The 26,947-nt window shown below is 39.4% G+C and overlaps 1 protein-coding gene and 1 long non-coding RNA gene across 2 annotated transcripts in view; one reads left to right on the top strand and one right to left on the bottom strand.

Annotated features, from left to right (window-relative positions):
• The window catches only part of LOC103664267, an 84,777-nt gene extending 64,101 nt beyond the window's left edge, over positions 1-20,676 (top strand). Inside the window, exons 4-6 of the long non-coding RNA XR_568960.2 lie at positions 19,759-19,910; positions 20,378-20,457; positions 20,555-20,676. This is a non-coding gene — a long non-coding RNA (uncharacterized LOC103664267). The remainder of the gene's footprint in view (positions 1-19,758; positions 19,911-20,377; positions 20,458-20,554) is intronic.
• PARP4 (poly(ADP-ribose) polymerase family member 4) overlaps positions 1-26,947 on the bottom strand; it is a 127,280-nt gene that overhangs the window by 61,299 nt on the left and 39,034 nt on the right. Inside the window, exons 12-21 of the mRNA XM_008692105.2 lie at positions 25,791-25,886; positions 22,315-22,498; positions 21,965-22,121; positions 20,580-20,704; positions 14,839-14,970; positions 13,949-14,035; positions 11,081-11,245; positions 10,140-10,186; positions 9,922-10,000; positions 6,397-6,534 (exon numbers count right to left, since the gene is read on the bottom strand). Coding sequence (XP_008690327.2) covers positions 6,397-6,534; positions 9,922-10,000; positions 10,140-10,186; positions 11,081-11,245; positions 13,949-14,035; positions 14,839-14,970; positions 20,580-20,704; positions 21,965-22,121; positions 22,315-22,498; positions 25,791-25,886 — 1,210 coding nt within the window. The remainder of the gene's footprint in view (positions 1-6,396; positions 6,535-9,921; positions 10,001-10,139; positions 10,187-11,080; positions 11,246-13,948; positions 14,036-14,838; positions 14,971-20,579; positions 20,705-21,964; positions 22,122-22,314; positions 22,499-25,790; positions 25,887-26,947) is intronic.

The following is a 26,947-nucleotide window of genomic DNA, read 5'->3' as shown; positions in this document are numbered from 1 at the left end:
TATAGGAGCTCAAATAAAGTAGAATGTCAGAGCTGGAGTTTCCAATGTGTAGGCCATAAGCCCCTGAGAGGTCCAAATTTAATAAAGAATTAATATCTGAAAATATCTGGGGTATCAACAGTCTGAAGAACAAATAAGTAATATGCCTCTGTCTCTCACATATATGCACACGCTATTCTAAAAGGAATATAGATGTTATTGTGATGACTAAAATAAGCAACCTTATCTTTTATTAATCAACCAATACTTAAAGTATAACTACTATCATATAAGTTTCAGCTAAAGAAATTTCCCCAGCTTTGAGATATAATTGATCTATAACATTGTATAAATTTTAGGTGTACAATGTCACGATGTGAAATTGTGAAATGTAACCACAATAGGGCTAATAGCACATTCATCACCTCACATAACTTCTAGTTTTGTTTTTATAGTCAAAACATTTAAAATTTACTCTCTTTGCAACTTTCAAGCACACAATACAGTATTGTTAACTATAGTCAACAGGTTATATATTAGATCCCCAGAAATTACTTGTCTTTTGACTGGAAGTTAGTACGCTTTGACCAGTATCTATCTGTCTGTCTATCACATGTTCTGTAGCCATTCATCCATTAGTGGACACTAGGGTTTTTCATGTCTTCGTTATTGTGAATAATGCTGCAATGAACATGTTGGTGTGGTTATCTGTTTGAGACAGTGATTTCATTTGTTTTGGATATATACTCAGAAGTGGGTCTTGTTGGATCACATGGTAATTCTATTTTTAATTTTTTGGGGAACCTCTGTCTTCTTTTTCCATAGTGGCTGCACCAATTTATAATCCCATCAACAGTGCACAAGGATTCCCTTTTTTCCACATCCATGCCAATACTTGTTATCTCTTGTCTTTTTGATAACAGCCATCCCAACAGGTGTGAGGTGACACCTCATTGTGATTTGCATTTCCCTAATGAGGAGTGATGTTGGGCATCTTTTCACGTACTTGCTGGTCATCTGGATGTCTTCTTTAGAAAAATGTCTATTCAGTTCCTCTGCCCATTTTTTCATCAGATTTTTTTTTGTTATTGAGCTAAATGAGTTGTTTTTTTTTTAAGATTTTATTTATTTGAGAGAGAGAGAGACGAGTGGGGCGGGGAGGATCAAAGGGAGAGGCAGGCTCCCAGATGAGCAGGAAGTCCCACATAGGACTCGATCCCAGGACCCTGGGATTATGACCTGAGCTGAAGGCAGACTCTTAACTGACTAAGCTACCCAGGTACCCCGAGATACATGAGTTCTTTATATATTTTAGATAGTAACCCCTTATCTGATATATGGTTTGCAAAAATTTTCTTCCATTCCATAGGCTGCTTCTCCATTTTGTTGATGGTGTCCTATGTTGTGCAGAAGCTTTTAAGTTTGATGTAGTCTCACTTATTAATTTTGGCTTTTGTTGCTTGTGCTTTTGGTGTCATATTAAAAAAAAAAAAAAAAGCATTGTCAAGACCTACATCAAGGAGCTTTTCCTCTGTTTTCTTCCAGGAGTTTTATGGTTTCAAGTCTTACATTTAAGTCTTTAACTCATTTTGAGTTACTTTTTATGAGTGGTGCAAGATAGGGGCCTGATTTCATTTGTATATATCCAGTTTTCCCAACACCATTTATTGAAAGGACCATCCTTTCCCCATTGAATATTCTTGGCTCCCTTGTTAAATATTAGTTGACCATATACGCATGGGTTTACTTTTGGGCTCTCAATTCTGTTCCATGGGTCTGTGTGTCTGTTTTTATAACAGCACCACACTGTGTTCACTACTATAGTTTTGTAGTATAGTTTGAAAACAGGAAGTGTGATGCATCCAGATTTGTTCTTTCTCAAGATTGCCTTGGCTATTCATGTTTTTTTGTGGTTCCATCATGAGATATCTTTCCATTTGTTTGTGTCTTCTTCAATTTCTTTCATCAGTGTCTTATAGTTTTCAATGTATATATCTTTTACGTCCTTTGGTTGAATTTCTTAAGTATTTTATTTTATTTTTTGGTGCTATTGTAAATGGGATTGTTTTCTTTTTTCTTCTTTTTTTAAAAGATTTTATTTATTTATTTGACAGAGAGAGAGAGAAGAGTACAAACAGGGGGAGCAGCAGAGGGAGAGGGAGAAGCAGGCTCCCTGCTGAGCAGGGAGCCCGATGCAGGGCTCAGTCCCACGATCCTGGGATCATGACCTGAGCTGAAGGTAGACACTTAAACCAACTGAGCCACCCCAGCGCCCGGGATTGCTTTCTTTATTTCTGTTAGTTCATAGAAATGTAATTGATTTTTGTGTTGATTTTGATCATGATGTATGATCCTTTTGATGTGCTGTTGAAGTCAGTTTGCTAATATTATATCAGGAATTTTTGCATCTATGTGAACCATGGATATTGGCTTATACGTTTTTTTTAATAGTATCTTACAACTTGCCTGAATTTGTTTATTAGTCCTAATAGTTTTTTAGTGGCGTCTTTAGGGTTTTCTATATATGAGATCATGTTATCTACAAACCAAGATGATTTTACTTTTCCTTTCTATTTGTATACCTTTTGTTTCTTTATCTTGCCTAATTGTTCTAGCTAGGGCTTCCAGTACTACAATGAATAGGAATGGTGAGAGTGGGCACTCTGACTTCTGATTTTAGAGAAAAAGCTCTATTTTTCACCATTGTGTATGATGTTAGCTGTGGGTTTGTCATATATGGTCTTTATGTTGAGGTATGTTCCCTCTATACTCAGTTTGTTCAGAGCTTTCAGCATGAAAGGCTGTTGAATTTTTCAAACAGTTCTTCTGCATCTATTGACAGGATATTTTATTTCATTTTATTTTTTATTGATATATACTTGACATACAATGTTATATTAGTTTCCTGTGTACAGCATGGCAATTTGACAAGTTTATTTGTTTTGCTATGCTCACCACAAGTACAGCTACTATCTGTCACCACATGCTATTACAATAGCATTGACTATACTCTCTATGCTGTACCTTTTATTCCCATGGTTTATTCATTTCACAACTAGAAGCTTGTGTTTCTCTAGCATTCTTTCAAGAACTCCCTTTACCATTTCTCATAAGGCAGGACCAGTGGTGATGAATTCCCTTAGTTTTTTGGGGGGAATGTATCTCTCCTTCTTCTCTTTTCTTTTCTTTCTTTCTTTCTTTCTTTCTTTCTTTCTTTCTTTCTTTCTTTCTTTCTTTTTTAAGATTTATTTATTTATTTGATGGAGAGAGAGACAGCCAGCGAGAGAGGGAACACAAGCAGGGGGAGTGGGAGAGGAAGAAGCAGGCTCCCAGAGGAGCCTGATGCAGGGCTCGATCCCAGGACCCTGGGATCATGCCCTGAGCCAAAGGCAGATGCTTAACAACTGAGCCATCCAGGCGCCCCTCTCCTTCATTTCTGAAGGGCAGTTTTGATGGGTTTATGCTATATTGTGATTTATAAGAAATACGTATTTGGTCAACTCATATGTATTTGGTCTTTGTCCACTGTTCCTGGCTCACATCTCCCCAAACCCTTGGAATTTCCTAAGTGATGAAAGTGATAAAGGTGTCTTTTGTTATCTTAATGAGGCAAGTTTTGGCTCCCACCTAAGAAGGGGGGCTGGTTGCCAGGAGAATCAACCATGTGACCAGAGACTTTGAACTTTCAGTTCTATCCCCAGACTTCTGGGAGGGGAGCGGGGCTGGAGACTGAATCAATTGCCAATGGCCAATGATTTTAATCAATCATGACAGTGTAATGAAGTCACCATAAAAACCCAAAAGCATGGACTTTGGAGAGCTTCCACACTGGTGAACACATGGAGATGTGGAAGAGTGATATGCCTGAGGAAGGAATGGAAGCTCTGCACCCTTTCCTCAGACTTTGCCCTATGCATCTCTTCCATCTGGCTATGCCTGAGTTATATGCTTTTGTAATAAATTGGTTATCTAGTAAGTAAAATGTTTCTCTCAGTTCTGTGAGCTGCTCTAGCAAGTTAACCAAAACTAAAGAAAGGCTTGTGGGAATCTCTGATTTGTAGCTAGTTGGTCAGAAGTAAGGTAACATCCTGGACTTACATGGTGGTATGTGGGAAAACACCCCACCTTCCCTTGGAATTGGGTCCAGGAACCCAAAAGAGTAGTATTCTTGGTTGGCAGTTTTTCCTTTCAGCACTTTGAATACATCATCCCACTCCCTCCTGATCTTATGGTTTCTGCAGGAAAATCTGCTGATAGCCCTATGGGGGGGTTCCCTTATATGTGATGAGCCATTTTTTTCTTGCTGCTTTCAAAATTCTCTCCTTGTTCTTGATTTTTCATGTTTTGATTATAATGTGTTTTGGAGTAATCTCTCAGTTGATCTTGCTTGGGGTCCTTTGAACTACCTGCACCTGGATGTCAATCTCCTTCTCAAGATTTGGGAAGATTTTAGCTATTATTTCTTTAAGTAATCTTTCTGCCCTTTTCTCTCCTTTCTTGGGATGCCTGTGATACAAATTTTCATTTGCTTGACGGTGCTCCATAATTCATGTAGGCTTTCTTCACTCCTTTCCATTCTTTTCTTTTTGTTCCTCTGTCTAATTTCAAATCATCTGTCTTCAAGTTCATTGATTCTTTCTTCTGCACGATCAAGTCAGTTATTGAAGCTCTGTCTTGAATTTTTTCAGTCTGTCATTGTATTCTTCAGCTCCAGACTTTCTGTTTGGTTCTGTTTTATGGTTTGTATTTCTTTATCAAACTTCCCATTTTGTTCATGTGTTGTTCTCCTGATTTCATTTAGTTGTTTTTCCTTGTTTTCTTGTATTATATTGAGTTTCCTTAAGATGATTATTTTAAATTTGTTGTCAGGCAAATCATAGATCTCCATTCCTTTGGCATCAGTTACAGGAGCTTTATTAGTTTCCTTTGGTGGTGTCATGTTTGCCTAATTCTTCATGATCCACATACCTTGCATTGGTTTCTGGGCCTCTGAAGGAGCAAACACCTCTTTGTTTTTATAGACTAGTTTGGCAGCCTCACTGGCTGATGGGATTACCTCCGGTATTACAGTTATGCAGGACTGGAGTCAATTTCAAGGCTGTTGCTAGGTCTATGGTGTGGTCTGCAGTTAACATTCTTGTTACCAGGGGGTCAGACAGGTGTGGATCATGTCTGGTCGCTGGGTGGCTGGGATTGCCTCAGTATCTTGTTCAGTAGGGTAGCCTGGGACAAGAGGTCACTTCACAGTCCACAGTTCCTCAGTCAACAGACCGATTACCAGGTGTGTGTATGGGTGCAGCTTCCACTAGGTCCCTGGGTAGGCTCCTGCCTCATTGCTGGATGAGTCCCTGGGAGGGCAAGATTGACCCTGGACTACAGTTGAGAGGATCTGGAACCAAGCCCGGAACTGTTTCAGATTTCACAATCATGATTGAGATCTGCAGACCTGGTTCTGAAGGTGCAGATGGATATCTCCCATGAGGTCTCTGGGGAGGTTGACTGGTCCCTGATCATGGCTGGAGGGGCTGAAGCAGAATATAGGGCCCTTTTGGGATCTCCTGAGGTGCAGACATGAGTATCCAACAGGTCCTATGCCAATGGGACTGCTCATGGAATGCAGCTAGGAGAGAGCTAGAGCTGAGAATAGGGCCCTTTCAGAATCTTCAGGGCTGTAGATCGAAGTGTCTCCTGTTTAGTCCCTGGAATCATGGGTCTGCTTGCAGACTGTGACTGTTAGAAGGCTGGAGCCAAGTAGAGGGTGTTTTCAGGATATCTGGGGGCACAGAGTGCCTGCAGCCAGGACCATGGTCAGCAAGTCAGCTGCCTGGGGATAAACCTGCCTTCTCAAAATGGTTCTCTTTGGTCTTGGGCTGCATTGGGGCTTCAAAATCTCCTAACTGGATCCCAAAACTCACACATGGCACTTTGTCTGTGGATAGACGTCAAATAATTGTTATGGGGTGGGGGGTGGATATGTGTGAAGGACATCTTGTTTGGCCATTGCTGATGTCACTCTCAATTTTTATTCTAGTAAGAAGAGATTTCCTCATCATAGACCACAAGTTGTCTTATGACCATAAATAATTTTGTATCTGCTTTTACAGTATTAATATTTTAAAACTCTAAAATTATACAGACTAACCAATGTAATGTCTGAAGGCATATTTTGGTTTTGGTGGGGATTAAGGTAAAAACTACAGTCATAGAGAAACATGCCACATGAGGAACTTGGTTGAAACTTCAGAAGTTTGTCATGCCTGATTTCACAAGTATTTTTAGTTGTAAAGTCTTGGGGTGGTGAGAGCTCATTTTGTAATGCTAGTTTTTCAGGCCTATCAGTAATTTCCAAATTTAAATAATCTATTCTGAAATATTTTTTCAATATTGTCTCCCATTTTTAAGTAAGAAAGACTATACCTCGCTTTCTTTTTCTGGATGTTTTTCAACCCACATTCTTGGGAGATATGCGTCAGACAAACCAACGTGAAGAGAGAATCCATCACTGCCTAAGGAGCTACCTTCCATGGTGCTAATTACAGCTTTGCAGTCTGTGTGCTACAAAACAAACAACAATGACAAAGTAAATAATGGAATAATACCATATGATCAATTTGCAGTTACCTGTCAAGTGGCAAGCCCTTGCATAATTTATCTAACTTCATCAAGAATCAACAAGGTAGTAATAAATTCCAAATTATGAAATTTTTAGAAGTCATGGCCATTATCATTTCAGTTACCTTCCTGAAATTCTAAGGTTGATGTACACAGTCAAATTGAGAAGTCTGAGACAGTCTCAAATCCTGGATCCAAAGATTACAGATCTATGTATTCAGGTAGAACTATCTGGATATAGCAGTAAGTACACTAGAACTTAGAAGAGTAAAAATAGAAAATTCAATAAAAATCTTATAATTATGCCTTATTTTAAAATTACATTTTCATAGGGGCGCCTGGGTGGCTCAGTCGTTAAGCGTCTGCCTTTGGCTCAGGGCGTGATCCTAGAGTCCTGGGATCGAGCCCCACATCAGGCTCCTCCGCTGGGAGTCTGCTTCTTCCTCTCCCACTCCCCCCGCTTGTGTTCCCTCTCTCGCTGGCTGTCTCTCTCTCTGTCAAATGAATAAATCTTTAAAAAAAATTAATAAATTACATTTTCATAAATATAAAATAACTTCTGAAAATGTGGATGATAAGCTTTAAAACAATAAAGGCAATGTGATAGATTGTAAAATGGCTATAAAATCTTTCCATTTCTGTGTGCTTGCCCCTTTGCAATGTGACTTTGCATCTCTTCCTGTCAAGGTAGCACCTATTTATCTACCCTTGGATCCAAAGTTGGCCAATGTGACTTGTTTTGGTCAATGGGATATTGGTAGATGTGATGCAAAAGGGTTGGAAAACATTGGTGCAACGGGACTTGCCTTCTTCTGTTGCTACTGAGAACCCTTCCACTAACTATATGAATGAACCTGAGCCAACCTGCTGGATGAAGAGAGACGTGGTCATCGTCCCAACTGACACCAGGCCAATTGCCAGGTATTAGAATTAGCCCATTCTGGACCATCCTGTCCCAGCCAAGCCAGTGCAGCCCATTAGAACTGCTCAGCCAATTCATAACACTGTGAGAAATAACTAAATGTTATTGTTTTAAACCATGAGGTTTTGAGATTGTTTGTTACACAGCAGAAGCTATCTGATCCAGAGGGTTTCTTGTTCAGGAAGGACTAAATGTATGTGTTTACCTCTATTCCTAGCAAAATTCTAAAATTCTCTACCATAAAAAGGAACCAATTAAAGGATATAAAACCCATAAAGACATTGAGAATAGGAACAAAGACAATAGCAGTTGAGAGATGTCAACAAATTTTTAAAAAGATGGAAAGTTGATAGAGACATGGTAAGTGACTCAGCCAGAGTGGAGGAAGCTACTATCTGGGTCTGGTGGAGGACTATAGCAACCTGGTAAGACTATAGCAACCTGGTAAGGCTCATACCCTGGTGGTACTGCAAAAACAGCAGTAACTAGCAAGTAGACTATTGCACTAAGTTGCCTTCATGCAGGCCCCCTCCCTGCCCGAAGTAGCCAAGCAGTTAGCACCAATAGCTAGCACCCTGTTCTCTCATTAAAGGAAACTGAAGATTCATTTCTTAGAGAAATTTAAGCAAGAGCATCCACAGTGGGGAATCCTAGGCATAACAAAGCATAGGAATATAGTGCTGCAAACCAGGGAATGAAGTAAAAATTGGCATCCTAACGTGTGGGCCCCTCAGTCACTCTCCCCATTCATAATTTATGAATAACCTAGAGGTGTTCTGAATAACCACAGAAGGGCTAAACCACCACCACAAGACTCACCACCAAAGAGCCAGCCAACTGCTAGGCCTCTAGTGCAGGGTCTTTGGTCCACTCACTCCACCCACCTCAGAGCATCTAACTAGATTTCTTGTGTCTCAGAGATGAAGACAGAGAGGTCACCCAGGCATTTCAGGAAAAGCCTCTAACACAAAATATAGAGACCGAAAAAAGAAAAGGCCAGAAGAAGAAAAAAAGGAACTCAAATAATACAGGGAAGGGAAGAAAAAACATATTATGTTTTCAGAGACAAGAAAGAGAAGATAATGCACCCATGAAACACACAAAGATTCTATGAAAAAGGAATACTTATAGAACAGAAAAGAGTTCTTACAAATTAAAAATGAGAAATAAAACACAAATTTCAGTAGAATGGAATTTAAAATTGAGAATATCACCCAGAAAGTAGAACAAGGTTAACAATACAATGGTCAACAGGAGAGAAAAAGAAAGAAAACAAGAGGCTTGGTCCAGGGGACACCTGATTGAAAGGCAATGCAAAAGGTGAAGGAAAGAGGAACAATTTATTTTTTAAAAATATAGCAAAATTTCCCAGCACTAAGGCTACATGTTACATACAATGAATGAATATCACATTCTTATGAAATTTCAGAATACCAGGGATAAAGAGAAGATCTGAAATTCTTGTAGAATTTAAAACAAAACAAAACAAAACAACACAGACTACATACAAAGAATGGGGGGTAAGAATAGCATTTAACTTCTCAAAAGTAACACTGGAAGCTAGAAGATAGTGTTTTCAATATTCTGAGGAAGATGATTTTCAACCCAGGATTAAACATCTCAGCAAATGATCAGCATTCACAGATGGAATAAGGATAACTCCAGACATTGCTGCCCACACACTCAGGCAATTAATGGAAGTTGTGCTCTGCCAAATGGAGGGGGAAAAAAAAAGAAAGAGGATGCAGAGGAAAAGCCCTACAAAGGAGAATCATAAAGAAAGGGCCTGGGACAACAGCTGTCCTGTGGTAACCGAGCTGCATTGGAGTGGAGAGACAGAAGGGAGGAAGGTCTCCGGGGAAAAACATTATCTGAATTATTGGGGGAATTCAACAGTGACCAATAGTATTCTGAAAAGTTTTAATCTATGTGTGAGTGAGGTTAATGGAGAGAGAAGAGAATTAAATTTTCATCTACCACAACAGGAAATCAAAAAATAATTTTAAATCAGATGAATCAAGAACAAGCATTAAAAAAAAAACAGCATTTACAACTTCGAAGGCCATCAGAAAGGAGATAAAGTATTTAAAGTGGTTCACTGTCTCTGGAGTTTGGTCTGGAAGAGGCAGGGCAGAACCAGGCTGCTGCTTCTTGTGAGAAGCTGTTGTTAACATTATTTTCTTCTTCTTTTTTAAGATTTTATTTTTTAAGTAACCTCTATACCCAATGTGGGGCTCGAACTTATAACCCTGAGGTCAGGAGTTGCATGCTCCACTGACTAAACCAGCCAGGCACCCTGTTGTTAGCATTATTTTTTTCTTTTTAAACCACCTGCATGTATTGCCTTGATAAAATAGAACTAATGCTAAAATAAAAGCTCCTAAAAAATAAAACAAAGATTTACTAACCTTTTGTCTCAGTTCATGTGTATCACTAGAAATGGATTCAATCACGTATGGCATCTCAATGGACATACTCAAAGAGAAGCTACCGAAAAAGAAGAAAAAGTTGTCTATGATCTTAAACATAAATTCGTTGTCATTTTATATAGTTTTAAGTAAAATTTGAAACCATAAAACTCACGTCCATTGAATGTCTGAAGAGGTTTTATATTTTTGGTACTAACCTTTGTTTTATTCCTATTTGCTCTATATAAATCTTCTCTACTGTATCCTGTTAAAAGAAAAAATATATGTATAACTAAGTATCTACTAAGTTTCACGATGAGAACTCTAAACTGAATGTAACGTTACCAAGACCACGATCTACAGCAGCAATGAGACAGCCAGCTGGTCTCACCTCGGAGTAGTGAGACACAGAACATTTGCTCACGAAACGACAGTAACTTCTAAAATGTAACTGATATCAGGGATAATTTATGACCAATTTAACTGAGATTTCAACTATACGTATGTCTACATGTATACACACACACACAAATTTATATAAATATAAATATGTACAAAGTAGAAACAAAGCATTAACCAGTAGCTTTGGGCTACTATCTCTGGCAATGGAATTTAGGATTGTTTAAATTTTCCTCTTTGGTTTATTTGCATTCTTTATGTTTATCTAAATTCTTCATAATGAACATGCAGTACAGACACAAAAATTTTTTAAGTGACTGAACAGAATAAAAATATTACACCTATTGAACATAACTGTGTCTTTATTCTTTTCATTTTACAAACATTACATGTATCTAAATGCAGAAATGTCAGCAAAATCGACTTTATGCCAGAAAGATCAGGTTTTTTTTCATGTATTATTATTATTGTTTTTTTTAGAGCGGGAGAGAGAGAGAGAAGCAGAGGATGAGGGGAAGAGGGAGAGAGACTCTTAAGCAGGCTCCACCCCCAGCATGGAGCCCAACTCAGGGCTTGATCTCACAACCCTGAGATCATGGACCTGGACCAAAATCAAGAGTCAGATGCATAACCAACCGAGCCACCCAGGTGCCCCTGGAAAGATTAGATTATTTTAGATATTTTTAAATTCCCTATCAATAAGTCACCAAAACAAAACAAAAACAAAAAAACTTCTTTAAATCTTTCTAAGCATACAAACCTGAATGTTTTCATTCAAAACTTTGTCCTGTTGCCAGGGTGCCACGGTGGCAGGCATGAAGAAGACAGCCCTGCTACCTTGGATGCTGAGTTCCGTGATGTAGGTGATTTTGATAAGGACCTTAGCCTTAGGGGGTAGATTTCCAACACTAATAGTAAAAACATCCTGAAATAGAAACACATTACTCAGCTTTCTACTCAAAAGTGCATCCATTCTATGCTAGTTAATCCCTCCTATTACATGAGCCACTTAAATTATAATCTGCCAGACTCTTCCTCAGAAAATAAGCATAGACTCTACAAGACAAAGGGGCATCGGCAGTGCTAAAGGAGAATCCTGGAGCCAGTCCTCAGGGGTGGGGATGGCATAACGTCTATAGGGGGCAGAAGGAGAGGAGACCCTTTGGGAGCAGGACCTTGCCCTGACTGGGGAGTGTCACCTCTGTCTCCCATACCAGAGGCCCCACATGCAGGGCTCTGCTGTACAGACAGCCCCCATATAGCCCCTTCTTGAAGCACCTGTAGGCTCTCTGACCTCCACAGCATCTAGCAGCAATTCTCTCAGCAGCCGTAGAGCCAGAGCGGTTTTCACTAACGTGGTCCTCGCTTTATTCCTTTACCTTGTAGTTTATTCATCATTTTATTTTTTAGAAAAAGTACTTCACTTTCTTTTAAAGGGGTATTATAATCACTGCATATGGAGATAAGCTCATGACTGGCTGGGGCAAAAAAAAGAGAGGCTAGGTCTATTTTTTCTGATACCTACACAGAGAAACGCTTAACACCCCAAGCATATCTTCCAGTCCACTTGGCTGCACTGCCATGAAACTTAGTATGTTTAGGAGCATATAATACTAATGATTAATATAGATTTCAGGGGTAAATGATTACTTTTGACATCAAGGATATCCACTTGCAAGAGTAAAGAAATGGATTCCAGTGAAGGGATAAACAATGAAGAGATGATTATTGAACAGTTCATAGTGCTTGATCTTAAAAGAAGTGCATCAAAGCCTGGGTCTCATTTGAGAGACTGCCGCATAATAGTGTGGGGTTGCAGTTCTGTTTCTGTGTCACTTCTGTTACAAGCCAGATAATTTACAAAACTGTAATTTGTCTTGACCTGCCAGAAAGCAGAGTTGCAAGGCAGCCAAGTGAATTCAATTCCAGAGTGACAAGCCCCCCTGAGGACAGATGAGGTATGGGAGCTGGGGGATCCCCTACGGGCTCCCAGTGGGCTAGCATCTTGGTGCATATGGGGAGACTCAAGTAGGTGAGCACCTTTCAGTGCAAGACACACTTCTTCCAACTTTGTCCTCCTTTCTGATGTGATGAGGTTTGAAATCTTAGATGTCCCTACATAATTTTAATCACAAATGATTTTCACCTCTGTCTCTTGGATGTCTAAAGCCACTTTGCTAGTCTTCTGATAGTTCATATGATATGTATATAATACATCATATAATTATATTATTAATATAATATATTTTAGAGTGAGGACATCACAGTCGCTGGATGGCAAAATACATTCTGGGAGACCCAAAGGCCTGGTTAGCAATGGTTCTGACCAGACTTTATCCATAGGTGATATCCTTTGTGAAGACTGTTTTCCTGTGGATCATTTTCTGAGGGAAATAAATTAGCATCAAGGAGGAAATATGCTGACCAATTCAGTTATGACAATAATCCCACACTGTTAAGTGCCAGCCTATCAAATGAACCCCAGGCTTTTATATATACACTTTGGCCAGGGGTAGCATTATTAACTGTTTAACAATGACTTCTTCCTTGCTTATTTCCATTCTGCAAATGGTTATCTTAGACGTCAGAAGCAATCATTTATCCTTTAACTGTATATTAATCTTTAGTAACTCGCCCCCCCCCACATTAAATTTTCACAATGCTATGGCAATGTGTCATCCTCAGAGGGAATATCTGAAGCATGTGGCCCTGTCCTCAAAAACTAAATACCTACACTGGAGATAATGATTACAAACTGACTGCACAAAATCTAATATCTGCCAAAGGCATATTTAAAGCATCTTATATTTAAGAAAAGAAATCTAGTGGTCATGATAGCTATTCCTTCTTTCAGATTCTCCATATTTTATCCCTATGAAAGCAATGAAAGAAAACAATCTGGACCTATCTCAGGACCCTGTAGAAACGTCTTCCTGGGATATGACTTGGTGAAAATTGGATAAATTGCTAGATAAGTTTAGTCCTAGGAAAAATGTATATACAGTAAACCCTTGAATGAGGGTGCTGACCCCTGTGCAGCCAAAAATCCACTCACAACTTTTGACTCCCTAAAAATTTAACTACTAATAGCCTACTATTGATCAGAAGCCTTACTGATAACATAGAGTCAATTACCACATATTTTGTATGTTATATACTAAAATCTCACAATGAAGTAAATGGGAGAAAAGAAAATCATAAGGAAGACAAAATACATTTATAGTGCTGTACTGTATTTAATGAAAAAATCCTCCTACAAGTGAGTCTATGCAGTTCAAAACTGTGTTGCTCAAGGGTCAACTGTATATTATACTCTGTTATCAGAAGATGAAGATTAAATACCCCCAAATGTTTTCTTGTTGTTGTCACTTCTGGGAAACTCAGTTCCCAAGGCCAGATATAGGTCTTCTTACTTGTTTGGCAATACCAACACCGTTTCTTCCTACCTTTAAGTAAGTCAAACGGTTCTGACCAGCTGGACCTCCCCTTGCTAACAGCAAGTTAAACTCTAGGCCTAAAATAGCAAAGTTATCTTAGTTTCTATTATGGGCTTCATGTTTCAAGTCATATTCCAGCTCTTTCTCCCCTCTGGTAAGTACGCTAGACTCATGGGTAACTTAAGCCATACGGGTGCATCCTGGTCCATCAAGTATGCGCCATGGCCTTGGCGGATGGCTTCTCGGTATTCACGGTGGGCTGCTTCCTTCTCTTTAACCTAGAAAAGATTATTTTTATACCAGTCATAATATGAATAATGATTTCAGACTTAAACAAGAAAAACTTCATCAATGTTTATTAAAACCTAGGCAAAACCAACTAAAAGCCTAAGGTGAATGGAAACTGATATAAAGTGATCATTAAAATGTACATAGCTAGTAAGAATTTAAATCAGAAAAGGCCAACTAAAGAGAAATCTCTTGAAATTAGTTGGGACCAAAATATTTCAGTGTCAATAGAGAAAAAAAATTTTTGATTAGGACTTTATGTTGAACAAAAATAATAAGTTTATCTTACATTTAACAAAATATGAATTATTATTGCAACTGTGGGCTAATCCTTAGAATAAACAAAGAATGTATCAATTGTTATTTCTTTTGGTACAAACTTTCTTAAAAAGTTAACAACAGTAGCTGTCACATCACTCAATTTGACTGTTACAGCAGGAAGCAGAGGATCAGTTTTTTGCAAAACTATATAAAGGCTTCACCAATTTTCCATTGTGCCTGTCTTAAACTTTTGATATTGAAATTGCTCTGTTTTGAAGTGCTAGGCAAAGAATTTATAAGGCACTGACTGATGAACACTGGACAGGTAGGGACAGAAACCAGTTAATCAGGGACAGATGTTTAAATGGAAGCCAACTGTATTAAATGCTTGGTTCTTCACAGAATATTTCTGTTTCATGATAAGGCTGCTATTCAACCTTATAGCTATAGGGACTCAGGTGAGGAAGATTTGGATAAATGTGAAACTGACCTTGAATCCAAAGAGCAGTCACAGTGCATTTTCTCCCCTTACCTCTCCTGCTATGTGCTTCCCATTGATGAATGCTTCAAAACCACACACAGCTGCCTTATCATCCAAAGGAAAAATATATCTTGCCTCAATTGGCACAGAACTTTGATTGGCATATGTCTGAAAAACAATGACCTCAAGAAGAAAAGAAAATACATATACTTGATGAAACCATATGGAACACCATTTGCAGGAACAACTATTAATGAAAACTATTATGCATATTTTCTTTAAATTCCTTGAATTTTTCTCATGTCTCTCAAATTCCCAGCCCTGGCTTCAGGAGTTAGAGCATTCTACAATTGCAGTGCAGAGTCCACGTCACATTATAAAGTTGCAGTACCAGCTGCAACTTTAGCTAACTCATACGCCCTTGGCTGGAATAAAAGTCCCTAGTATTACAATATTACAAACACTGGCTTAACAGAAGCACTGCAGCTTTTGTTAAGAGGACAACAAGACAGCCTCTTTTTGTGTGGGTCTTGATCCCTCCTTGGTGTCACGTGGGCCTAGAATTCCAGAATAGTTCTTATATCTGGTCTGTTTTCATGTCTTGGCATTTCCCTCCTTTACTCTCTGTACATAGCCCTCCACAGCTTTTGACATATATCCTCATCTCTTCCTATCTAGCCAACTCCTGAATCAACTCTCTTCCACTCCCACCTGCTGTCTCCATTCTTACCAGATTAATTTTACTGAATGGACTGTGCTTATCACATCACTCCCTTGCTTAAGAAAAGGCCAGTCTTTAAGCAATTGAAAATTAAACAACAACAACAACAACAACAAAACCCTAGACATACAATAAACAGTAACATTTTAAACATGTGACAATAATAAGGAAAAATATTTAGCCATTTGTCATCAATAATCTCTGGGAAGAGACTGAAATGAAAAATAAAAGAGTAAAGGAAACAAACTTATTCCATAATGCTGTCCACAACTGGAATTATGGTAAGCTGGGTTGCCCCTAGTATATAGGCTGCATCAGAGAAAAAAATTTTAAGTGGCATATATTTAAACAATTTGTCCTCAAATTAGCAGGTCAGCACCCTCCAGGAGATTGAATCTCTCAGGGTTCTGTAAACAAAGGCCTCGCTGGCTGGTGACAGCCACCTGCTCACCAGGCTCACCCTGGAACTGGAGACAGGCCACGGCCTGAAATGATCCTTTAGGATCCTAGAGTTTCTTGGGTGTCTGGGTGACTCTGAGCCATCAGAGAAGGTCAGAGAGCACCTGACAGAGAAGCCATGAAGACTGCTGACCAGGAGGACATCACACACGTTCCCCGTGCATAGAACTCCCTTCATTTCTCTCTTGGATATCCAATTTTACCAAACCCCTCAAGAGCACATATGCCTGACCTGTAAGTGCTGGACAAGATCACTGTCTAATTGTCCTATGGTTTGGGTTCATGTTTTCATCCTGCTCTGTGGATGTCCAGCCTGCATCTAGTTAGCCGGTCTGTCTTTGCATGGGAGTTCCCAGGGGTCAGGTCTACATCAGCTTCACTCTCTCTGCATATCACATGGTATGACTGGGCACTCAGAAAGCAAGAAATTTTCAGTAATGATGATAGAGGTATTTTTACTAGGACTTAGAAGAGAAACTAATACACTGTACTAATTTTTAATGTCTTAATTTTCCACCTTCAGATGAAACCACTATTTTAGTTTAGTTATTAAACTAAAAACACTAAACTCATTCCAGGAAAAGTCTAATATGTGACCCACGAACATACAAGTCCCTGCTGCTGGGCCTCTGCTTGGATTCTCAATGACAATCTTCAAGCCAGCTGTCTAATCACAAATTAATGAAAAATTCACTGCTAAATCGTGAGTTATTTTTTGGGCAAAGTTACCCATGGAAAAAGCTTCATCAGGTTTAAAATATCAAATGGTGCAAACTGTCTAATCCCAAGTAATGTACAGAGGATGTATGCCTCTCCTTGTAACACACTCATTAGTTTTTTATCTACTGCATGTGAAAAAAGGCCCTACGTCCTTTATATTCATTGTATTTAATAGCCACTTGCTGACTGGCAGACATTATTATTTCCATTTTATATTTGAGGAAACTGAGGGACAAAGAAGTTAAATAATTTCTGCAAGGTTGAAGACCTGGAAAAGAATGAGCAAGGATTCAAACCTAAGCCTCCAAACTCCAAATTCTCTGCTTTATACGATCCATCCCAGGTTACACTACTGCATAGTGGTTAAAGAGGCTGGACTTGAGATTCAGAATGATCTAGGTTCAAATCTGTGCTTTATCATGTTGTTCATGTGTCTGCACATCAGCTTCCACATCTAAACAATGGGCGTAATCACAGCATTCACCTCATAGAGTCTTGGGGAGAATTACATATAGCATGTGAAAAACTCAGTCCAGGGCCTGATTCATAGGAAGTGGTAACCACTGGGTCACAGCTTCTAAGTGGCTCCAAAGAGATTAGTATAGGTCTAACATTTACTATAAGTCCACATCAGGCTCTCCCCAAAGTCTATGATGTCTCCCTGAGCTATTCAGGGATGTGGGTATGGACAGAGTGGGTCCAGAAGGCAGCAATCAGACATATGCAAACTGGTACAGATATTATGGGTAGCATGCCCTGCCCCACCCCCCATGCCCCATTTCCCCAGTTTAAGGTGACCACTACAGTTAATTTGATTTCCCTCTGAAGAGAGAAGAATATCACAATACTGGACTCAGATGTTCTTATTTTTCTAAGAGGTCTTTATAGTTGGTCAGTGCAGTCTTCAGTGTTTAGGAACCAATGATGAGGTCAAATCTTAGAAAAGAGAAAGCCTTCCCAGTACACTGGCAGCCTGCCTGCATGTGTGCTCATGAACTTTTTGTAGAGTTCTAGCTGCATGCTTCCGGCTGAAGCCAAGAACTGGCCTTGAGCATTAGCTCTCATCCTTCCCCCCTAAAGAACAGTGCATCTCCAGAAATTCTCCCCTGTGATACTGTGATTTATAATAAGAAATATATATTTTGGTCTTTGCACCTGTTTCTGGCACAGAGCTCCCCAAACCCTCAAAATTTCCTAAGTGATAAGAATAATGTAGGCGCCTTGGTGTTCATAACAGACCCCTTTCAATCACACCTGAGTTTATGTCAAAGAGGTTACTTTTGAAAAGTACCTAAGGATAGGGACAGGTTGCCACAGGGATGAAAAGGTTGGAATTGTCAGCCCTAACCTCGGACCTCAGGGGAGGGGAGAGAGGCTGGAGATTGAGTTCAATCACCGATGGCCAGTGATTTCATAATCAATCATGCCTGTGTTAACCCAAAAGACAGGCTTCAGAGAGCTTCCAGGCTGGTGAACACATGGAGATTCAGGGAGAGTGGCGTGCCTGGAGACAGCACGGAAGCTCTGTGCCCCTTCCCACACACCTTGCCTTACACGTTTCTTCCAGCTGGCTGTTCCTTGGTTATACTCTTCTGTAATATCTATTAATGTCATAAGTAAAATGTTTCCCTGAGTTCTGTGAGCCGCTCTAGCAAAGTAGTCTAATGCAAGGAAGGGGTCTTTGGAACTTCTGATCTACAGCCGATCAGCCAGAAGCCCCTGTGACTGGCCTCTGAAATGGTAGCAGGGAAGGAGAGCAGTCCTGGGGCCGAAGCCCCTGACCTGTGGGATCGGACACTGTCTCCAGGTGAACAGTGTCAGAATTAGTTACCGCTTCCTGGTGTGAACACACACACATCTCATACTCCCCCTACTGGATCATCAGTTTTTCTCTCTTGCGCTGGCTCACACACATGCTATGATTTCTTTCGTCTTAAAAGAAAAAAGAAAACAATCTGATCCCACTTCTCTTCAGCTACTGTCTCATTTCTCTCTTTTTTCCTCCCATTTTCTCTTGAACTCACTCCAATTAAGCTTTTAACCCCACTACTTCATCAGAGGCAACTGTCAGGGTCAGCAGTGATCTCCGCATTGCTAAACCCAATCATCAGGTCTCACACTTTATTCTACTTGATCCATCAGCAGCCTTCAACAGAGTTATTCTTTCCAGAGACCCTGGCTTCCCGTGTGTGTCTCACTGGCCGTTCCCTCTCTGTCTCCTTTGCTGACCCAGCCTCCTCTACGGGACCACTATATGTTGGCCTTGTCTTCTCTCTCTGCAAGATTCTCTTGGTGATCTAATCTTGGTGATCACAACTTTAAATAGTATCTAAGTGCTGGCAACAACCCCATTTATGACTCCCACCAGAAGGTAACTCTACCCTGGACTCTAGACTCAAATGCCTAACTGCCCAGTTGGCTTTTGCATCTGGACATTAGCATCTCATGTGATATGGCCAAAGATGACTTCCTGATAGTCTTCCCCAAACTACCCTTCTTACCACTTCCCCATTTCAGGATGTGCAAATGTGACTGATCCTTCTAGTTGCTCAGGCCAAAAGCCTTAGTATCATCCTTGACTCCTGACTTTCTCTCATGTTCCACATCCATCAGCAAATCTTACTGGCTCTACCTTCAATCCTTTGCCAGACCCAATCATTTCTTACCACCCCCACTGCTAACATTTTGGTCCAAGTCACCGTTATCCTTGACTGAATTACTTCAACAGTCAACTACATTTGGTGCTATAACATGCTCCCAGATATCCTTTTCAGGACCAAGGCTGCTGGGAGTGTCATCTAGTGAGTCCTTCCCCAGGCTGTCCTTAGCAAAAGATGGACCGCCTCATCCAAGGTTATGACCCCTTCCCATAGGCAGCCACATCCAGTGACTGGTCCCTCTGCAACCACAAAGCCTGGTGCCCTGGCCTCAATTCAGAACATCTCTGAAGGGCCATCTCAGCTTCAGAGCTCCTTCTGAGATCATCTCAGGACTCATATGCATCATATGTTAGATGTATCATGGTTCAACGTCTCCTTTTGCCAGGTCCTGACTCCCTTGCTCTCTTACAGGTATTGTTCCTGAGAGCACTTCCCAACAAGCTTCCTGAAAACGAATTTCCACCTAGAGTCTGTTTTCCAGACAACTTGACCTAAGATGTCTCCTAACTGATCCTCTTCAGACTGTTCTTGACATGGCGGCTAGTGTGATCCTATTAAAACAGGTGAGATCCACACCACTTCTCTGCCAAACATCTTCTAAAGGCTTCCATTTCACTCAGAATTAAGGACAGTATGTCCTGTGTCCTAATGTGAGCTGACCCCCACACCACCTCTTTGATCCAATCTCCTGCCATGCTTCCTCTTTCTACCCTGCTGTAGCCACAGTGGCCTTCTTGATATCCCTGCTCATATCAGGCTTGCTCCCACCACAGGGCCTTTGCACATGCTGTTTTCTCCACCTGGAATAAGCGACCCCTAGATGTCCACAAGGTTTAGTCTCCTCTATTTCCTACATGTCTGTACTCAGATGTCACCTTCTCAGTAAGGCCTTCTTTGGCTGTCCTATTTACAAGTTCTAACCCTTCCCCTCCTGTTCAGCTCCTATACTCCCTGCTTAGATATTCCCCTAAGCACCTATCACCATCTAACATATGATGTATTTTATTTATTCACCATGTTTTTTGCCTAGGCCACCAGTAAAATGTATGCTGTACAGGGCAGTTTTTCTTTTGTTCATCGCTGTATGCCTAGAGCCTAGAACAGTCCCTGGTATGTAGTAGGTGCTCAATGAATAAACAAATTTTAGAAATGCATGCTTTGTTTAATTCATGCAACTATAATCAAATTGTCATTTATCTGTTTAAAGTATTGTAAAACCACAAAGAACATACCTGGGCTACGAAGTCTATTATTTTCCCCTTGATGTGAACATCCTCAAGAGGAACTGAATTGCCAGAGACATCCTGAAGGCCGGACTTGATGTTGCTGAAAGGTTTGGTGTCTGCTAACTGATAATCTACACATTAAAAATGATAATGTTAGCTTTTAAAACCATCCCTGCACTGTCTGTTTTTGTTATCTTAATTGTTATTCCTTCCCCTTCCCTTCATACATTATATTTTAGGAAAAATGGACAAGCAGCATTTTATGATTTTCAATAGCCAATGCTGTAAAGTAAGTGGACCCACATGAGAAAAATGGGGGCAGCCTTCATAACAGACACTCTGCCTTTTTAATCTAGAGACCCCAAGGACTCATCTTGAAAATTTAGAGTCACACCACCACTTGAAAGACATACATTTAAGCATACACACAAGAACACGAAAGTCTTTAAGAATTTATAAGTGTAGTTTATGCATTAATCTAGATATCTCCACTCCTTGGCCTGTAATTTTGATTGGTCAGTCCCTATTATTTATTGTGCCACAAAAGCATGTCACCAATATGAGATTCCTTAGACTTCCAATCCAAGGAACACTAAATCAAACTTCTAATACAGCATATGAAAAAAATGTTCCCCTTCTATACCAAGTGGAATAAAAATACACACATGATTAGATATGTAAATACACACTCTCTTGGCAGACATTTCATTTAATGCTCCCAGAGGAAAAACAGGAGTCATTTTCTTATACGTGAAGTCATCCATTTCTGATAAAAAATAATCTAATCATGGTTAAAAATGTTAATGTGTTTTTACAATGTTATTTTTAAATTTTATAATAGTTTGGGCTTACGATTTTCTGAGAAGCTATCATTCTTTCGTGTAATTCTACTACTAATATCTAAGCTGCATATTACAGTTTTGGGAGTACCTTCGCTTAATGCAGATATTGACCTCATTTGCCACACAGACAACCTGAGGCCCCAAAAGCTGATGTAAGTTGTTCCATATTGCACAGCCTAGTAAGTGGCATGTTGATACTCGGACCCGAGCTTCCTGGTTCTAAAGGTGTGTCTTCTGTCCACTTCACCAACCCCCGTGACACTTTTTGTGCTTCGAAATCTTAAACTGCCCCAGCGGTCTTTAGCACTGGCTATCCAGAGGTGCATGAGCTCAGCTTAGGCACGTTAATGAAGTAGTATGTGATTGTGAGATCATGTAACCTCTCTCAAGAGTCCTGGTTTTTAGTTTTACAAAATAGAAAAGGAAATAGAATATTTATACATGAAGTCATAGATATGGTTGCTGAACATGAGCAGAAATTCCTCTAAAAATAAAATGTTTGAGTTCTATAAATATCACATAAAACAGCATTCAAGAAAACTGTCTTACCTTCAATGTTCGAAAAATTTGAAAACTCAGGTCTGTATTCCTCTAATTCAGTAGTATTACAAGGATGAAAGTCCTTTATTTCATCTCCAGATATACAAAATTTAATAATATATTTCATTTTAATCTGATTGGTTTTATATACAACAAATTCATCATCCTAGAACCAACAGAAATGAATAGGAGGAGGGAAAAAAAACCTTATTGGCAAATGTTCTCAAAAAAGCAGAATTTCAGGTTTGCTAATTTAGAAAATACTGAATTCCGGGAGTCACAGATATACAATAATTATTTAAACTTAAGCATATTCAATAAAAACAGGAGTCTCTCTGCCCGTTTCTTGAAATAAATACCTCGAAGTCTGTGGTGACAGTGCCTGTTGCTCGTACCCCATGGACACTGTCATAACCTGGGGGTGCTTCCGACAAGGAGAAGTCTTTTTTGTTCAAGTCCATGCACTTCCCGAGGGCTACATCACAGACGACCAAGAGCCTCGTGCCATCTGTCTCTCCTGGGTGGGAGTACTTAATACTCGTACTGGGTTGGGAAAGGAAGAAGTACGTCTTTGTAATTTATCGTTACATGGCAACAATATTTTATTATCCGTTATCCATTTCTATATGTGAAATACTGTCTAAATGACTCTGCTGGTAGAATGTTCCAAATTTTACTGCTACTGAAATATCTCTGAAGATTCAATTTAGAACTTTATTGTTCACTTATTTGTCTAAAACTTTAATGTGAAAAACACATATATTGCCCTTCTGTTGTGCTAGGCAGTACTCAAAGTACTTTCTTCCAGGGATGGATGAATTCCACCGTTTCACCAAATCTTTATTAATTACTAAAACACACACATTTTGGTACGGTAAACGCCAAAGTAATGAAAGAGAAGGAATATCCTCCACCTTTTCAATTAAAAAAAAAAAGTAGATTACTTCTCTGTACTGAAGCTCAGAGAGAACATGAAATACCAGGCAAATAAGAACTGCTCAAAGGGAAAGATGGGCACTGTACTCTCACAAAGGCTTCTGAATCCAAATGGAGAAACAAAAATTTCCAATGACATCTAAATGAAAGATCTTGTGTTGACTTTCTTCAGGACTCAGCAGCTTTAAAAAAGCCACTTTTGCAATTAAGGAGCATAGGCTAGGACACCTTTGGGAGCAGCATTTTTGGAACAGACCTCTATTTTTCTAAAAATCAAGACCCCAAATATAAAAGTGTTTGTTCTATCCCAAGACTTGCCCCCTTTTATTTATCTTTTATTTTTAAAAAATATTTTAACTAATCTCTACACCCGACACGGGGCTTGAACTTACAACTCTGAGATCAAGAGCTGCATGCTCCACTAACTGAGCTAGCTAGGTGCCCCAAGACTTGCCCCTTTAAAAAAAAAAATAATCCATTTCCCCCATTCCTCCTATAACCTTCCTTCCCTGTGACCACCAAACCTGCGACCCTTGACTACGTGCCAGCTTCTTCCCTCTCCATCCCCTGCCTTTCTCAGTGGCTGCCTGTACCTGCTTGCTTGCCCATCACCCCTCAGTCCGCTGCAGTTTGGCTTCTCCACTGCAACCACTCTGTCCAAAGTCACCAAGGACTTCAACTTGGCTAAACTCAATGAAATGCCAATTTATTTTCAAAAAATCTTGACATCTTAAAAATTTACTTTGAAATATTTTGTATACAGAAAGGGCATTTATACTATAAATTTGAAGTTTCGAGAATAATAAGACAAACAACCACATGGCTCCTGCCTACTTTAAGAAATCGAGCATCATCAAGACTTCTACGTTGCTCTGTAGCATCACCTTCCTTACCGCCCAGAGGTAATCTAATCGCTATCTTGGTTTTCCGGTATATATTATTTTTTCTTTCTTTTACAGTATTGATGCATAGGTATGTGTCCCTCAACAACATGCTTAGTTTTACTTGTGTTTGAACTTTGCATACATACAGAATCACACAGCAGTGTTTTGCTCCATATTACGTTCTAAGGCTCATGCATTAGACAGTTTAGCTGTGGTATACTGGTTGAAACTGCCATATAGCACTCCATGGACGACTACACCAAAATTTTTTGATTCAATCCACTGTCAATGGATATCTGCATCATTTCCAGGGTTCCATTATTACAGTTTTCCTGGCCATTCCTGTACATGCCTCCTGGTCTATGTCTACTTACTAGGGTAGTAAATGATATTATAATCATCCAGGGAGCTTAAAAAACTATTGATACCCAAACCTCACCTTTGCAGATCCTGATTTAACTGATCTGGGGTGAAATCAGCACCAGTAATATTTAGAAGCTCCTCCAGCTGGGGAGGTGGTGGTGGTGGGGGGAGGGGGAAATAGGTGATGGAGATTAAGGACGGCACTTGTGATGAGCCCTCAGTGCTGCACTGAAGTGTTGAATCACTATATTGTACACCTGAAACTAATATTATACTGTACTAATTGGAAAAAAGTCCTTCAAGTTAAAACAATCTCTTCCAGGTGATTCCAATGTGTAGCCAGGATTGAGAACCACTGCTTCCTGGTTCACAGGCCAGCTAATCTATAGGATTCCTGAGTCATACTATCCACTATGCTTTTCAGCTATAGCAGATGATGCCAACATTTCCTCAAGAGGGCTTACCAACACGGTCTGAGAGTTCAGACTGTTCTAGAGACTTGCCAACACCTAGAGATGCTAAACTTTTTGTTGTTGTTGTTGTTGATAGGTGTAAAATGGTATACTATAATTTAATTTGCATGTTGTTGATTATGAATCTTTTCAAATGTCATTGTCTATACGTGTTTTCTCTTCTATTAGGCTCCTACTCATGTCTTTTGTACATTTGCTTATTGAGCTCTTTATCTTTTTCTTACTGATTTGTAGGAATTCTTTAAATATCCTGGATAATTATCCTTTGTCCTGGGCCTGAACCCAGGCTCCATCCTATAACTAGCTCTGTGACCTTATGCAAGTTGTTTAGCCTCCATCAGTCTGTTTCCTTTTCATAAAATGATGTCACAATACCACTTGTGAGGTTTACAGACAATGTATATTAAGCACTTAGCCTGGTGCCTTGCACAGGGCAGGGATTCAATTCTTTTTTTTTTTTAAGATTTTACCTATTCACTTGTTAGAGAGAGAAAGAGAGAGAGAGCACAAACAGGGGAGTGGCAGGCAGAGGGAAAAGCAGACTCCCCATTGAGCAAGGAGCCCAACGCGGGACTTGATCCCAAGACCCTGGAACCATGACCCAAGCCAAAGGCAGACGCCCAACCAACTGAGCCACCCATGTGTCCCAAGGTGTTCAATACATTGTGGCTATTATGAAGACAAATTTAATTATTAACAAGGATACTGAAGATGAGATATTATTCTAGGCCTACAGAGTTTATTTATAATAGATAAGTTGTTTTGAGACGAGGTCCTGTGCTGTTAAGAATGCTGGTCCTGGAGAAAGACAAAATGCTATATGACCTTAGGCAAGATACCCTCAGTGTCACTCAGTAGTCTTTTGTGATATGGGATAATAATAGAACTGACCTGAGAGGGTTTTGTAAGGATTAACTGGGTAAAAAAAATGTAAAGACCCTCAAGATAGTAAAATCACTGAGATGATTTAAAATACAATTTCCCCAAGTCTCCACCACAAAAGACACGTTTCTATAGCTTACTGAGAAAACTGGTTGCTTTCAATGATCTGTTTCTCGGGCGAAAAATCCCTCACAAAGGAAAGATGGGAAACCACGTAGCAACTACTTGGTAATAAATCCTTGGTGATGGGTGTAACAGAATTAAGGATATAATATATAGTATATACAATATACTAACCTGAGTGAATCACTGAAATATATTCCACTCCCAAGATTTCCAATGTCTGTTCTCTTTGTGCCACGATCTTCAACTACTTTGGGTAAAAGCAACCCACTAAAAAGAAAAAGACATTACAATCATTTACTAGAAGAAAGGTATCTTTTATTATAGCGTCATAATTCTAGCAGAGACAGGTGCTATTCAAGGACATTATGCTAAGTGATATAAACCAGGCACAGAAGGACAAATCCTGCATGACCTCACATATATGTGGAATCTAGCAAAGTCCAACTCGTAGAACCAGAGTGAAGAATGATGGTTTTTAGATGGCCAGATATTGGCTGAAGGGTATACAAACTTTCAATTTTAAGATAAATGAGATAAATGAATACTCTTTGCTAAGAGGAGATCTTGTGTTCTTACCATAAGAAAAAAAAAGATAACTCTGTGAAGTGATAGATGTGTTGATTACCTTGATTGTGGTAATCATTTTACAATGTACATGTACATTACATCATGTTACACATCTTTAAAAAATTACCTCGTACAACCTAAATATATACGATTCTCATTTGTCAATCATACCTTAACAAAGCTGGAAAAAAATACACCAATTAAAAGACAACAAGTAAATAAAGAGCATGAAATGAAAAGCAAAATGTATTTCAGAGTAATCCCACAGAAGGAGTTCCAGGTGCTGTTCAAATGTACCAAGCTATGGCCAGTTTCTCATCACTGTCTTGGTCAGCCCAGAGACGCTGGCCGTTTTTCCTGCCTCAGGGCTCTGCCTCCTATCTGCCGAGGCCCCCAGCATTCAGCAGAACTATGTTTAAGCCCAATGCTGACTGCATTTCTTCCTGGCTCAAGAACTTATGCAGGTTCCTACTGGCCTTCTAGCATTGTTAAGAACTTTCTGCAATCAAAGTTAAACCATGGTTATCTCTGGGAAGGTGGGTAAAGGGAGACTTCTACTTTTATTACATAAACATCTACTGTTTGAATTTTGCATTATGAAATGTAATTAATTTTGTAAAATGATTTTTGGGCTTTAGTCCTACTTAAAGGTTATTTAAATATTTTTTAATTAAGAAAACTATTTTTCAATTAGTACCTATAATTTTAGATTTTTTTAAAAAAATATTTATTTATTTATTTATTTATTTATTTATTTATTT

This window comes from Ursus maritimus, unplaced genomic scaffold, assembly GCF_017311325.1.
Source record: "Ursus maritimus isolate PB19 unplaced genomic scaffold, ASM1731132v1 scaffold_10, whole genome shotgun sequence".
NCBI classification, from domain to species: domain Eukaryota; kingdom Metazoa; phylum Chordata; class Mammalia; order Carnivora; family Ursidae; genus Ursus; species Ursus maritimus.
Note: the sequence above shows the minus strand (reverse complement) of the source record. Positions and strands in the feature narration are given on the sequence as shown.